The sequence below is a fragment of the Anabrus simplex genome, chromosome 1 (genome assembly GCF_040414725.1).
Source record: "Anabrus simplex isolate iqAnaSimp1 chromosome 1, ASM4041472v1, whole genome shotgun sequence".
Taxonomy (NCBI): domain Eukaryota; kingdom Metazoa; phylum Arthropoda; class Insecta; order Orthoptera; family Tettigoniidae; genus Anabrus; species Anabrus simplex.
In genome coordinates this window covers 581,631,111-581,645,322 of record NC_090265.1, presented here as the reverse complement: position 1 = coordinate 581,645,322, position 14,212 = coordinate 581,631,111, and the positions used below count along the sequence as shown (strand labels likewise).

Genomic DNA, 14,212 nt, shown 5'->3' with positions numbered 1-14,212 from the left:
TTTTTCATTTTCTTTGTCTCGAAAAGCCAGGGGGGGTCTAATACGCAAGGGGGTCTAATACACGTGTAAATACGGTACATGTTATGCCATATGCTAAGTAAATAAAAACTACAATTCTCAAGAATGCATTCCCTAATGTACTCTCAAGTAAATATCTGGAATACAAATACAGCATGAACTTGCAGCCACAACAATGTTGCTGGAGTCAGGTTTAACCTCTCAGCACGATGGATTTAAATGCCTGGTCGTCTCTGTGCTGTAGGAAGAATTATGAGCACGGTGTTTAAAAACTTTCTCAGATTCATACAAGGTTTAATTCAAAGCAACACAACTGTGGTACTATTTTACGGATTTCAATAATACTGAAAATTATTATTTTTTATGTAGGACATCTGATAAATATTTAATAGTTTGAACGGTCCCTGATATGTATTAACTGCCTCGTTGTTGAAATGGATAAAATTACTAATTGATTCAAATCTATCCATTGAAATAACAGGCCCAAAATTTGGCATAGACAGAATAGAGTTTTTAGAAAAATAGCTTCATAGCATGGGCTTTTGTATCAAACCCATTAGCATATACAGAGCAACCACAACGTATAACTCGTCCTTCGTGACTGGTTTCCAATTCCACATTTTGTACGTAGGTAATAAACCCCTAGATAGGATTCTTTGCTCAGCATATAAATTTGTTTCATGAATACTATTAGTTCCACCAACTTGTCCATAAAAATCATTTTGTAAACCTTCACACCACCACATTCCCCAGCAGCTTCATTCTGAGGTCCTGGGTTCCTTATAAACTGTTCTACTTGACTCACGTAATTAGACACATTTTCCCAAAGAAATGTGTTCGCCATGAGATGCACATTACCATTCTGCGCACTATCACTTGGATCTAATTCCGAAACGAGAACTTCGCATACAGCGATGCCATCCAGATCACTCAAATCACCATCCGAATCAAACAAACTTTTGCTAGGACCACTCAACTGATCTAAAACATACTCTATTTCCACACTCAATAACCCACACTTGCTTGTAGAAGCCATCTCCACTCACGAACGACGGAATCCTGAACAGCGTGTGATAAGAAAAAAGGACAGGGAAAAACAGTCTCAAGAGAGTCCCGAATAGATAAAATTTATGATCATGTTGACAGTCAGGTTCTTTTCTGAGGAAATGAAGGTATAATGCAAGAAGTTTGCATAGTAGTCACCAGATAGCAGACAAAAAACAGTGCTTGCCCCTAGTGGCAGAGATAAACATTCCTTGAAATATCACTCGAAGTTCAGTGACATGACAAAACACTATCGAAATAGGGATCAAGGTATATCATTCGAAAGCTCAAACCTTCCTTGGAAGATCCAATATTCATATGCACAATAACATATGAAATTCAGTTGGGTAAGATAAATCACTAAACTTGTAGGAAGGCAATATAAGTAACCACTTTCTTAGATGATAAGATCAAAGGAATAAAATAACAAAACAAACTGCCTGACGTGGGGAACAAAAGTGAATGGAGGAAAATTGCAAAGAATAATACTACATTATCATATTATTCACTCCTCAAACATTTACCAACCTGCTATCTGGCAATAAACTGGGTAATGTGCATCAGTAAGTAGAGGTTCTGGAAGCTCAGCTAAGAAGTTCTTCAGTACTGAAGCACAGTCATGGACTGAGAAATTACCATTTTCCAAATTTAATGCAACACCTTGATTGAGCATTGTCTTCAATTTGTTCTGTCGAGCAATATTCCCAGTACGCCGGAAAATACCTTCCTGGATAATGTCTGAAAGAAAAGTAGAAAGAAATAATAATATTCAGTAACAGATGTTTTAAGTGACTGACTGGAATTTTCCCAACATTTGGAAACAGACTAATCTATAAACAAGGTCAGGATATTTAAAAATTCTCTCCTAGATCACTATGTGACAAAGAACAATTTTCAAGGGTACACTCACAATTAACTCCGTTATGTTCCATATACAATTTTAGCATATGGGTAAAAGGAAATAGTATTATCACTCCCTTCCTTATCCATGGCAGTTAGTGAGTCAGCTGCCAGTCAGCACTGTGAATGATTCTGGCAATTGCCAAGCACAAGTTTGTATCGTCCAGTACACGAATAATAATGTTATTTGATTTACATCTCACTAACTACTTTTGCGGTTTTCAGAGACGCTGAGGTGCTGGAATTTAGTCCAACAGGAGTTCTTTTACGTGCCAGTAAATGTACTGACATGAAGCTGACATATTTGAGCACCTTCAAATACCACCGGACTGGGCCAGGATCGAACCTGCCAAGTTGGGGTCAGAAGGCCAGCGCCTCAAACGCCTGAGCCACCCAGCCCGGCTCCAGTACACGAGACGTAGGCGTGAAGTATGTTCAACCGTCTTGCTATCTGTGTCAAAAGACGAATACAGTGTCAGGATTGTTCCCTATGCACGATATCAAGCAGTGGAATTGTTATAAGTATTTGCAATTGATGAATATCATGTCTGCTCCGTACTGATTTTAACTAATAAAATAATTATTCCTTTAACTGGAATATTTTATATTTCCACCATTCAATACTTAGTAAGGTATAAATACACACACATTAGAACATGTATCAATCTGTAAGACCTCCTTCAGCAAATGAAATATGTGTTTATTAAATAATAATTAAACTACTCTGTTCCATTCGAGCTGAAGATACAATACAATTAAATGCCCAGCATTAGGCAGTTTTCGGCCTGCTATAAGAAACGGATTTACTTTAAGTGGCAATTCTTCTTCAGGGAAAGGAAATCTGGAGAGACTAAGCTCGGAATCTGTTAAGCCTGCCTGCAAACTTTCAAATGTAGTGGATACCTGCTGATGGCGAGTATTTTAATTCAGTTCTGTGTGTAATCTCCTGAGTGCTGTGTATTTTAAATTTAAAGTAAACAAGCACGTTTAAAAGCATTTTCCAGTTTAATGACCAATATTGCTGTAAAATATTGAACAAAAGCTAGCTAGTGGACCTACCTGAAGTTCATTGACAGCTTTCAGGGCATTTTCCCCGAGGCGATACATAGTGAATAGGCAGGTAGAGGAGGGGGAGGTTGTTGCAACAGGCGAGATAAAGACCACTTGCTTAAGGGAAAGGAGTGTATTCACCGCCAAAGGCATCTGGTAAGCAGATAAATATCTCACAAGCGTGTAGAGATAAGGAAGTCCCCGTGGTAGTTCCACAAGAATGAAATTTGTTCACTGGACTTAACATTTGTACAGTAGGTCCAACAGTTGTGACACCAATTCTGTTCAAATAGATTCTTACAGCATACAGTTCTTAGAAACATGTATACTATTTTGAAGCAGAATAACTCGCCCTATTCTGTTCAAGCAGTTTCCTTTTCTTTTTTGCCAGTTGGCTTTATGTCACACTGACATAGATAGGTCTTATGGCGACGATGAGAGAAGAAAGGCCTAGAAGTTGGAAGTGACTGTGGCCTTAATTAAAGTACAGCCCCAGCTTTTGCCTGGAGTGAAAATGGGAAACCACGGAAAACCATCTTCAGGGCTGCCGACAGTGGGATTCGAACCCACTATCTCCCAGATGCAAGCTCACAGCCATGCGCTCCTAACCGTACGGCCAACTCGCCCGGTTCAAGCAGTTCTGACCCAGGCACTGTTTGTATTCTCCATTTTCTGGTGCATTCTTTTTCCGAAGGCCATCAGTGAACATTAGGGGTGATGGGAAATGTTGATTATACCTTCTTGATTAGAAAGTTCATAAATTTTGTATTTAAGCACTTAAAGTACAGTATTTTCTTTTGTTAAAATATAAGAAAAGCTAATAGTTGTATGATTAGTCACTGTATTCTACAATGGCACCGTGCAACAGCGGTGCGCTTAAACTTAAAGAGAGATGGCACTAGTCGTTCTACTCATTCTAATTTTGGCATACACAAAAATTCAATCATATCAGCCCTTGGACATGAATAAGCAACCTTCTCATGAGCATGTGAAAACATGCAATGGCCATGAAGAAAGTGTATATTCAGTTTATGTCATCTATAGAAAGATAGGAACATGTTGTTTACAAGTTGTTTTAGGTCGCACCGACACAGATAGGTCTTGTAGCGATAGGAAAGGGCTAGGAGTGGGAAGAAAGCGGCCGTAGCCTTAATTTAAGGTACAGCCTGGTGTGAAAATGGGAAACCAAGGAAAACCATCTTCAGGGCTGCCGACAGTGGGGTTCGAACCCACTATCTCCCGAATACTGGCCGCACTTAAGCGACTGCAGCCATCGAGCTCGGTGATAGGAGCATAAAAAGGAACACACAATAGGATAAACACAATGACAGGTAAGTGAGGGAAGTGGGAGAAATAGAAAGAAAACAAAAAGAACAAGGACAATCTCTATATCTTTATACGCTGCTATCTTCAAATCAATTAACTCTCTATCAATCCCAGTTCTCTTACAGCCATTTCTTGTCAAACCCCGATAATCTCATTCCAGCTTCCCAGCTTTATCAGGAGAACAGGTTTCGATATGCACTGAGGGGCAATCTTGACAGATTTTCAGTCTTGATGTGAGAATGAAGGATGAGAAGAAAGGAAGAGACAAGAAAATACATTTTACAATCTGCTTTACGACGCATTGACACAGATAGGTTTTATGGCGATGATGGGATAGGAAAGGGCTAGGAGTGGGAACAAAGTGACCATGGCCTTAAGTAAGGTACAGCCTGGTGTGAAAATGGGAAACCACCAAAAACCATCTTCGGTGTTCGAACCCACGATCTTCCAAATACAAACTGATAGTTACGTGACTCAAACCGCACAGCCACTTGCTCGGTGACAAGAAAATTATGAATAAAGAGACTAGGAGCACAGGACAAACACAAAAGGAGATAAGGAACCCAACATGTCAATATAAATAATGGAAAGGAACAAGCAAGAACTCAAGCTATACGCAGAAAGACAGGAACATCAAAAGGAACAACAAACAGGATAAATTAAACGACAGATCAGCTTGGGAAGAGGGAGAAATAGAAAGTAATCAGTTTATGACTATTTCAGGACAACATGTACTGTATTTGATTATAGTGTGAGTGAATGCAAATACACAGGCTGAAAAGATATCATAGAAATTAAGAAGACTAATGTATGATGAGGCTGGCGAAAACAGCAGCCATACAGAATAGTCCAGAAACAAAAAAATTCATACATCGCAAGAAGCTCATGGTAGTGCTTACACTTCCTAATTGTAAGACTAGTGGTTCAAATACCAGTACAGCAGTATCCTCTTTTGAACACTTTTTTTTGCAGCACACTCAACGTCTGATTATTTTTTCTTCACTTTCTAAACCTTAAAATTATTAATTTTTCGTCACCAATCATTGCAACAACTGTAAAACAGGTCATACAAACTAGTGAAAACATCCTATAGCCATTGACGAATAGTATACAATGGAACCTTGATTATCCATTCCCGGAAACTATGTTTCTTGGATAATTTGTTCAAATTATGTGGTCCCGCGAGCATCCTAATTAAATAATGTTTTTAAAATCCCACATTATCCGTTCCTCAAAGAAACTATTTCCTGCATCAACCGTATATGCACAGCATAATGTTGAAAAAGTTTGCATCATTTCCCACTGATACTGGCTTGTGCAACGAGTGGCTGAGCAAGCCTTCCAGCTGAGCTCAAGGTCACGAATAAACAAAAAAAATTGGAGTTCTGGTGATTTTTCTCTCTTTCCTATTTGCTTGTTATTGATGAGCAGAACTGAATATAATGGATTCGAGAACTTTTCAGATTCAAAACCATATTCTCGAATTTAACATAACCTTTAAAATTCGATGACCTAATTTATGTGACTCAAGACGTTCAGAAACTTACTACAAACAGTATACTGATAACCAAAATTACAATGGAAGATTTTTAAAACAGGATTTCACCATCGTGTTGGGCGCTTTTGTATTAGACGCGCTTTATTTTAACAGATTAGAGAATTTAAAACTATTTTTAACTGATAGTTGTTTGGCTTGGCAGATGTGGTTGAAATATATATTTTTTCCCCTTGCATTAGGATGTTACTATGTAGAATGGAAATTCATTCTGAAAAATAAAAACACATTTCTTTTTACTTTTTTTCTTTTGCCGATTGTGGATAATCAGTGATTATTTCAACTTTCTAGAAGGTTTTAGGTGAATATATAGATAGCATTCTGAAGGATGCTTAGATCATTTTAATTTTTTTTAATTTATGCATGACAACATAAACAATTATACATTTTTCTTACATATGGTTAAATTTGCTAAATATTTTTCATGAGCAAACAAACTGAAAGCAGCTCTTGGTGACTACGAAAGGGTAAGAAAAGGAGTTATACTGAGAGTCTTGTGTTTCCAAGATATGTGCAGGAACACAATACTGAACTCCGATAATTAGGAGAAAGTATTTTCTAACGTGTCTCAAGCACAAGGAATGCACCAACCATCGCCTCCCGCCCCTACAGCCAATCATTCACCCCCGCGTACCTCAAGGCCAAAAACAAGTGTAAACGAGAAGGAACTGGAAACAACAGTTAAATAACTTTCTGCTTCAGTACAGAATTATCCTCCAAAGTAGTTCTGTGGAAGAAAAATGTCAAAAGTGAAACCATCACCAAGCGTTCTTTTTTCACAATTTGCTTACATAGCATCGACACAAATAGGTCTTATGCCAACAATGGTATAGGAAAGGGCTAGAAGCGGTGAAAGAAGCGACCGTGGCCTTAATGAAGAAACAGCCCCAGCATTTGTCTGCTGTCAAAAATAAGGAATCACGGAAAACCCACTCTCTCCTGAATGCAAGCTCATAGCTACATGACTCAAACCGGGCAGCAACTTGCTCGGTATCATAAAGTATATTTTTAACTCAGCTAGTGAATGAATTTGGAAAAGACGAATGTAGAAAAGATGGATGTGTTCCATTTTGTAAATTCTGCAGTACTGAAGTGAGTGTGGAAAGGAGGTTTGTCGTTCAACAGCACATTAAGCAAAACAACATCTGAAAGCTGCGATGAATGCGAAGAACAAGTGTTCCCAGGTTCTTCGGGAGGCAAAGTACTACATCCAGTAAATCAGTATGTATAGGCCTATATCTATATACATTTCGAAGTAAATGATGAGATAATTATTTCTGCAAATGAAGAGCTGTGCAGGATATATATTTTTTGTAAAACATTTGTTACACAGTCACCAATTCAATTTTGTCAAATATTTTAGTCATTTTTTACTTATTTTATAGCATTTTTTCCATATATTTAAGGGCATTTTATTGATCATTTCGGGTGAATTTTTAGGTCAATAACATCTGCCCCCTATTTATTAGATATTTTTTGATGTGGTTGGCTGATCAAAGTTGCTGACCTGAAAAGTTTTCATGGGTAACCGATGAAGTTTCCCCAAATTCAAGATTTTTAACTCATATAATTCATGTCTGAAGCCGTCCCCACCGTCTAACCTGCCTGCCTCTCACCCAGAAGCCCTGGGTTTGATTCCCGGCCAGGACAAGTATGTTTTTACCTGGATATGAGGACTGGTTCTAGGTCCACTCTGCATACATGATTACAATTGTGGAGCTATCTAACGGTGAGATAGTGACCGTGGTCTAAAGTGCCTGGAATAATGACCAAGAGGATTCGTCACACTGACCATTCGTCTCCTCGCAATTTGGATGCCGGCTTAGCAGCCATAGCTTGATAGGCCAAGGCCTTTTAGGGCTGTAGTTTTGTTTGGTTTAGTAGTGTTTGTAAGATATTAATTCTACATAATTCATTATTGTTTAACCGAATTGTTGATGGTTTTATTTCGTTCCTGGATTTTCTGTTTTCCCATATTGTACTTTTTTTCCCCGGGGTTCCTCAAAAATGGAGAATCGAGGTTCCACTGTATTATGAAGTCCTATTACTTCACCAATACACAGGTCAACAATGAAAAATCACCACAAAAACTAATGATTGTATTAAGTAGGTGTCAAAGTGTCTGTAACAAGTCTTTATATTTTTATTTACCACACTTTGTTTTCTATTTATACGTAATTTAATTTCACGTTTTAAAAACCTGTCGTAGGCGGCAACTTCTTGTGTGTGCTTCCTCTCATCTTACCTTATTCTAAAGATAACTTCTAAAATATGCCATCCAATTTAAGACATCCACATCAGTGGCAGTCTGTATGTTGAAGGGAAAGTTTTGTCTACTACTGATGCCTATTGGCTGTTCTTCTCAAAGCGTACTGTGGGGTCTAGGAAGATATTTCTTCTCCTTGCAGTTAATAGCAACAAAGATGCACGCTTGTTTGAAACATCTTCATAATGTAGTCAAACTTCTTTGTATACTTCCCATTGAGCTTTGAGCAAAGCAGACGCAATATATGAACACAGCATGAGATGTCAGCTATTTCTTTGTAACTCTCCTTTCGGACAGTAACCCAGCAGATGTCTCAGAGTCTCCGCTTCTCCACAATGTAATTAGGAAGCGTCCGGTACACAAGCAAGAGAACAAGTTTCAGGGCATCCTTCAAGCTGAATGTGTTAGAATATGTAGCAGAAAGTAGACAGAGACCAGTGAGTCATAAACACGTAGTGCAGCCAGGTGGATTCATTACTGGTGTAACCAGAGGGACAAATCATAGGGAGAAGAAGAAAAACCCACATTAATTCCATCCACGGGGAGAAGAAAGGAAAATAGGAAAATGTGAACATAAAAATTCTGGAGTGGGTTGAGGAAGCAAAAAACAACTGTAACATTATAAATCACAAAATGATGCAGTTTAAAGTGTGTTATATTGCACGAAGTCTTGGTATTACGCAGAAAAGCAAGTAGAGATAGGTAAAAGTGCTTTTTGTGTCTGAATGGACTAAGTTTGCAGAGGAGGCCATCACTGTGCCAGCAGCTCTATCAGATTATACCAACAAAGTGATCAAATTTCACCACTTTGTTGCAAGACTTCAGACACTACAACGCCGCACAGCTTTGAACTCCACACAGCACTAGCAGATGTGGTGTAGGCGTGGTGTTTAGTCATGTGACCAATGAGTAAACTGCAGTAATGGAGAGGGCAAATAAAAAACTGTTAAAGGTACTAATATCATCTTAATACGTAGACTTTCACGACCACTAAATGACATTATGATAATTATTTGAGGATATTAGGTCGTGTAATAATAAATAAATACCAGCTGACGCGTTTCAATCCTGCGACCAGGATCGTCTTCAGAGCAACAACGAAGCAAAATGGCTACGGTCTCTCCATAGTAAACAGACTCAAGATAGAGAGACCCTGTTAGAAATGTAGTTCATTCCAGGGCCTCCAGAGTCACGGAGAAAGATGTTGACGAGTTAACTATGGAGGGTAGCCATGATCTACTCAGTATATAGCCGTCACCTTTGTTAAAATTATTCGGGCATTTAGCAATTTCTATCGCTTCACGAATGATTCTGGGAATTAAATGTTTCTCTTTACAAACGACAGAAGTTGCATCAAAAATTATCTGATGGTCATTATGTATGGCATGTTCTGCCACAGCAGACTTCTCTGGCTGGCAAAGACGTAAGTGCCTGCAATGTTCTTTAACCCTTGTTGCTACTTTCCTACATGTTTGGCCGACATAAACCGATCCACAGGAGCAAGGAATCATATATATTCCAGCGCAGTTTAAACCAATAGGATCTTTGACAGATCGCAAACAATTGCCTATGGTAATATTAGGCTTAAAAATGGTCTTGATATTGTGCTTTCTGAGAATATTGCCAATCCTATCCGTGACAGATTGCACGTATGGCAAGAAGGCCAGACTCAAAGGACGAGAATCATGTGACAATCTGCCTTTTGGCTTAGGATGTAGCACTTCGTCAATCTGTTTCCCTGAATAGCCATTGCTCAGAAATGTTCTGGATAGGAACTCAAGTTCACCGTTTAATTTATCATCCTCACAAACTTCCCTTGCTCGGCTGATAAGAGTGTTAAGCATAGCACGCTTTTGGCAAGGATGGTGATGAGAGGACCCATGAAGGTATCTATTAGTATGGGTAGGTTTACGGTAAACCGCATGACCTAAAGTTCCATCTGATTTCTTAGAAACCAAAACATCCAAAAACGGCAAACATCCTCCACGTTCAGTCACCATGGTAAATTTAATGTTTGAATGTATGCTGTTCAAGTGATCCAAAAAAATATATAATTCGTGATCACCATGGGGCCAGATAACAAATGTGTCATCGACAAATTTCAACCAGATGGACGGCTTGAGCGTGCAAGATTGAAGACAACGCTCTTCAAAATCTTGCATATAGAAATTAGCGTTGTCTTTGAGGACGGACCGCTAATCTGAGAGGAAATTGACAATGCTGCTATCCTAAAGTTTTAAATTCATCGGCGTTTCTCCATCACTTATCACATACATTTCACCTGGAATGCTGTCTCCTCTTAAACTTGGTTTCTCAAGCTTTTTCATTCCCCTCCTAGCCATTCATGAGATGGTGTTTCTACAAAGACTAGTCTGACTACAGACTACGGTCTGAATTTTCAACCCAGTGATTTCGTCCTGTTTTTGAATTGTTATCAAACTAAAATTTTTAGTCTAAGAAGTCCACAACCTCATTATTAGCACTTATTGTTTTGTTTCCGTCAACTAAAAATTTTAATTCCTGTAGGAACGGCAATAATTACAGTGGCTGAAGTAAAATAAACTCGTGTATCTACGTCTATTCCTACGGTAAATATATATGTTCATACAACAAATCTTAAAAGATCAATTGCTATTATTGAATTTGTCTCAGCGAGTTATTTATTGCTCCGTCTAGTGACGTAAATATTGTATATTGTTATGTCCATCTGTCTCTTTTGTTTTTCATTTGTTCCTTTATTATGTTTTAACAAATTTTTAGCTTGCATTACGTAGATTATTTACCCCCACCCACTTATTTCACTGAAGATGGCTCAAACGAGTCTAAACCTGTTTGAATTTTATTGCTCTATCTAATGATGGCATTATTATGTTTTGTATTGAATTAGGAGGATACATTTAATTTTTTCCTGTGTAAAGTCAAGCAGTAAGGTTATGACGTCATAATGACGTTTATCCTAACTTGTAACCACGTACACTATCCTAACCTCATTGGGTTAGGTTAGTGAACCGAGGCTTTGCTTTGTTTCAGGTGGGTGGAGAGTGTCCTCTCTTCCCTCCCTACCAAAAATAGGGTGATGGGCGAGTGAGAGATTGCTCTCTCACTGTCCCTAGAGGTCCACCGCCTTAGTGGTCCTCTACCAAAAATATTGCCCGGCTTGTTAGCCGTGGAAGACTGGTGGAGAGCTCGTCTCCGCTTGCGGCTTTATACCATGGTCGTGCGCGTGGGGGTATGGAGAAGGAGTGGGGAACTGCGCAGAGTGGAGAGGGAGGTGCGCGCGAATTCATTCCTGCGGACAACAGCGCAGTCATGCGGGAGAGTTTTGAAGTCGCCTCAAATTGCGATAGTCATGTTGAATAAAGGACACTATAAATTTTCCAGCTAAATCATTCCTGTTTGCCAGCATTTCACCCCAGTGTGCTAAATTGGGCTCATCAGTTGGTAAATAGCACACCCACCAACACGCATGGCTAGTGCACTGTGGAGCCCACAGTGTAGGCTACTTGGAGCCACCGGCAGTGCCAATGTCTCATCATCAAAAACTAATGTCTGCCTGGCCATCAGATGATAAAGATGTTGATTCCCATAGGGAACCTGAAATATTTGTTCCGAATGAGTAAATTTATAATACCAATATAGTTGGTCCGTTATTACATTACAAATTTTCCAGCTAACTCATTCCTGGTTGCCAGCGTTTCACCCCAGTGTACTAAGTTGGGCTCATCAGTTGGTTTACTCATTCAGAACAAATATTTCAGGTTCCCTATGGGAATCCAACATCTTTATCATCAAGTCATGTTGAATACAAAATATCGATCAGGGGAGGTGCAAGCGCATCCATGCCTGCGAATAACAGCACAGTCATGTGGGAGAGTTGTGAAGTCATTCTGAATTGTGATAGTCATCTTGAATGCGAAATATCGATCAGTTTCACGCAACCGTGCGGTTAACAGCGCAGGCATGTGGCAGAGTTGTGAAGTTATCGTGCATGCCATTACATGTCACCTCGTAATCTGCAGGTCTTCGGACTGAGCAGCGGACAATAAAAAATCATTATTATTATTATTATTATTATTGTTAAGGGGTTACCCGTGGAGCAGAAAGAGGTTAAAGAAGGTGCGGGCTTGAATGGGTCTAACTACGATGTCAAGAATAGATTTAAAATTTTAACAAAGGTTATATTTCTTTAAGAACTTCAAACTTAACAATTTTTCATAACAATGAAACAAGCCCCACGCTTCACAAATTCTGAGCTCCCAGCCCAAATTTACAATAGAGCACAAATTTATTCAAGGGCAGAAATCCCCTAATTCACAGAGCACTTGCTCCCAAATTACAATATCTGGCCTTCCAGAGGCACTCTTCACAGTTATGAAGCTTTGAAAGAGCTAACAGGCTCTCAGTTTTCCAGGCCTACTCGATGCACATCAATTTACCTGGCCTCTCCAGGCACAACTTACAATTTGAAAATATCTTTATGGAGGGTTATTTAATACCCATGAAAACAGAACAGGTTGGACAACTGGCCCAAACACAAGGTGAATGGAGGCACACTGCGCTCCAAGATAATGAACACTTAAAAACCTAAAGGGCTCTAGGCCGCTGAAACAGGGGCTATTCCCAAACTACTGAGGTGACTCGTATAGAAATGACTATAACAATTTACGGAAGGAAACCGTTACAAAACGAAGTCACCTCAAACCAAGATGAAGGGGAGCTCGAGAGGGCACATCACTCTCTATCCCCAATTTACAGTTAAAGATTTCATGAAATTTTTACATTAGCCGGAAGAAATTTACATTTTAGAAACGTAGGTTACATGGTTAAAGATTCAGACCTTCCCCTTGGAATAATCTGCGGAGGTAGCTACAACAAGAAAGATGTAATTATGTGGCCATTACGTTATAGATGTTCTGCTGCCGACGAAGAGTCCGCCCGCCTCCTGCTAAACACACACACACTCCCAGATAGACGTCGATCAATTGGCCAAGAAACGTGAAAATCCGCAGTTTATGAACCCTCAGGGAAGGTTCGAGATCATTCAAGACTAAACCAGCCACATCCTCTCAATTTTATTGGTAGATTCAAAAGTAACACTCAACATAAAACAAGAAGCCTGTGATAGGTGGAAAATTAATTACAGAAAATAGTGATTGGTTGGATTCAAAACTGGCAGAAAGAAGATGAAATATTGCCAACCCAATAATAAATGAACATCAATCCAAAAAAAAAAAACAACTTAGGAATACAAAGCTTCTTTGAATTATAAGTTCTTACACCTTGCACCAGGGTGCATGATCATAGTCTTCAGTAGTGTCATCTGTGGAAGAATATCCAAACTTCTCGATGCATAGCAAACAAAACTAGTAGAAACTCAGTCAGTTTAGGAAACTTCACAATAACAAAATTACATCATATTTCTGTGGTGACATCTTCTGAGTAAAGTTCTAAGTAGGTGTAGTTTCAGCTTAACTGTTTTACCAACAGAGGAGTCCATTCAGGCGCTGAATTTGAATATGCGGCATTGGGGTGTACCTCCCGGTACAATTATTGATTAAACGAAATTATAATTTTAGTAATTAACATTACATTTGATATGTTATCTGATGGTATGTTGGAAATTGAATCCACCTCCCTTCTCACAGATAGCATTTAGCTTACAGGGCCTACTTTTACGGCCAGATGCCCTTCCCTCCTCCTTATCTGTGTTACGGTTAGATGACCTTCCCCCTAACAGATGCCAATTTGCATACAGGACCTAGTTTTACAGACAGATGCCCATCCCTCTACCTCATCTGCTGTAGTTATACAGCAAGATGACCTTTCCCTCGCACACGCCATTTTGGTAGGACCTAATCTACAGGGCCTACTTTTACGGCCAGATGCCCTTCCCTCCTCATGTGACCCAGTTTTACGGCCAGATGCCCTTCCCTCCTCCTCCTCAGCTGGCCATATTTTACAGTCAGATACTCATCCCTCCTTCTCATCTAGCCCAGTTTTACGGTCAGATCCCCTTCACGCCTCCTCATCTGACCTAGTTTTACGGATAGATG

The 14,212-nt window shown here is 39.3% G+C and overlaps 1 protein-coding gene across 1 annotated transcript in view; it reads right to left on the bottom strand.

Moving 5' to 3' along the window:
• The window catches only part of RhoGAP54D (Rho GTPase activating protein at 54D), a 192,292-nt gene that overhangs the window by 119,344 nt on the left and 58,736 nt on the right, over window positions 1–14,212 (bottom strand). Inside the window, exon 4 of the mRNA XM_067144916.2 lies at window positions 1,591–1,800. Within this exon, the coding sequence (XP_067001017.2) occupies window positions 1,591–1,800 (210 nt within the window). The remainder of the gene's footprint in view (window positions 1–1,590; window positions 1,801–14,212) is intronic.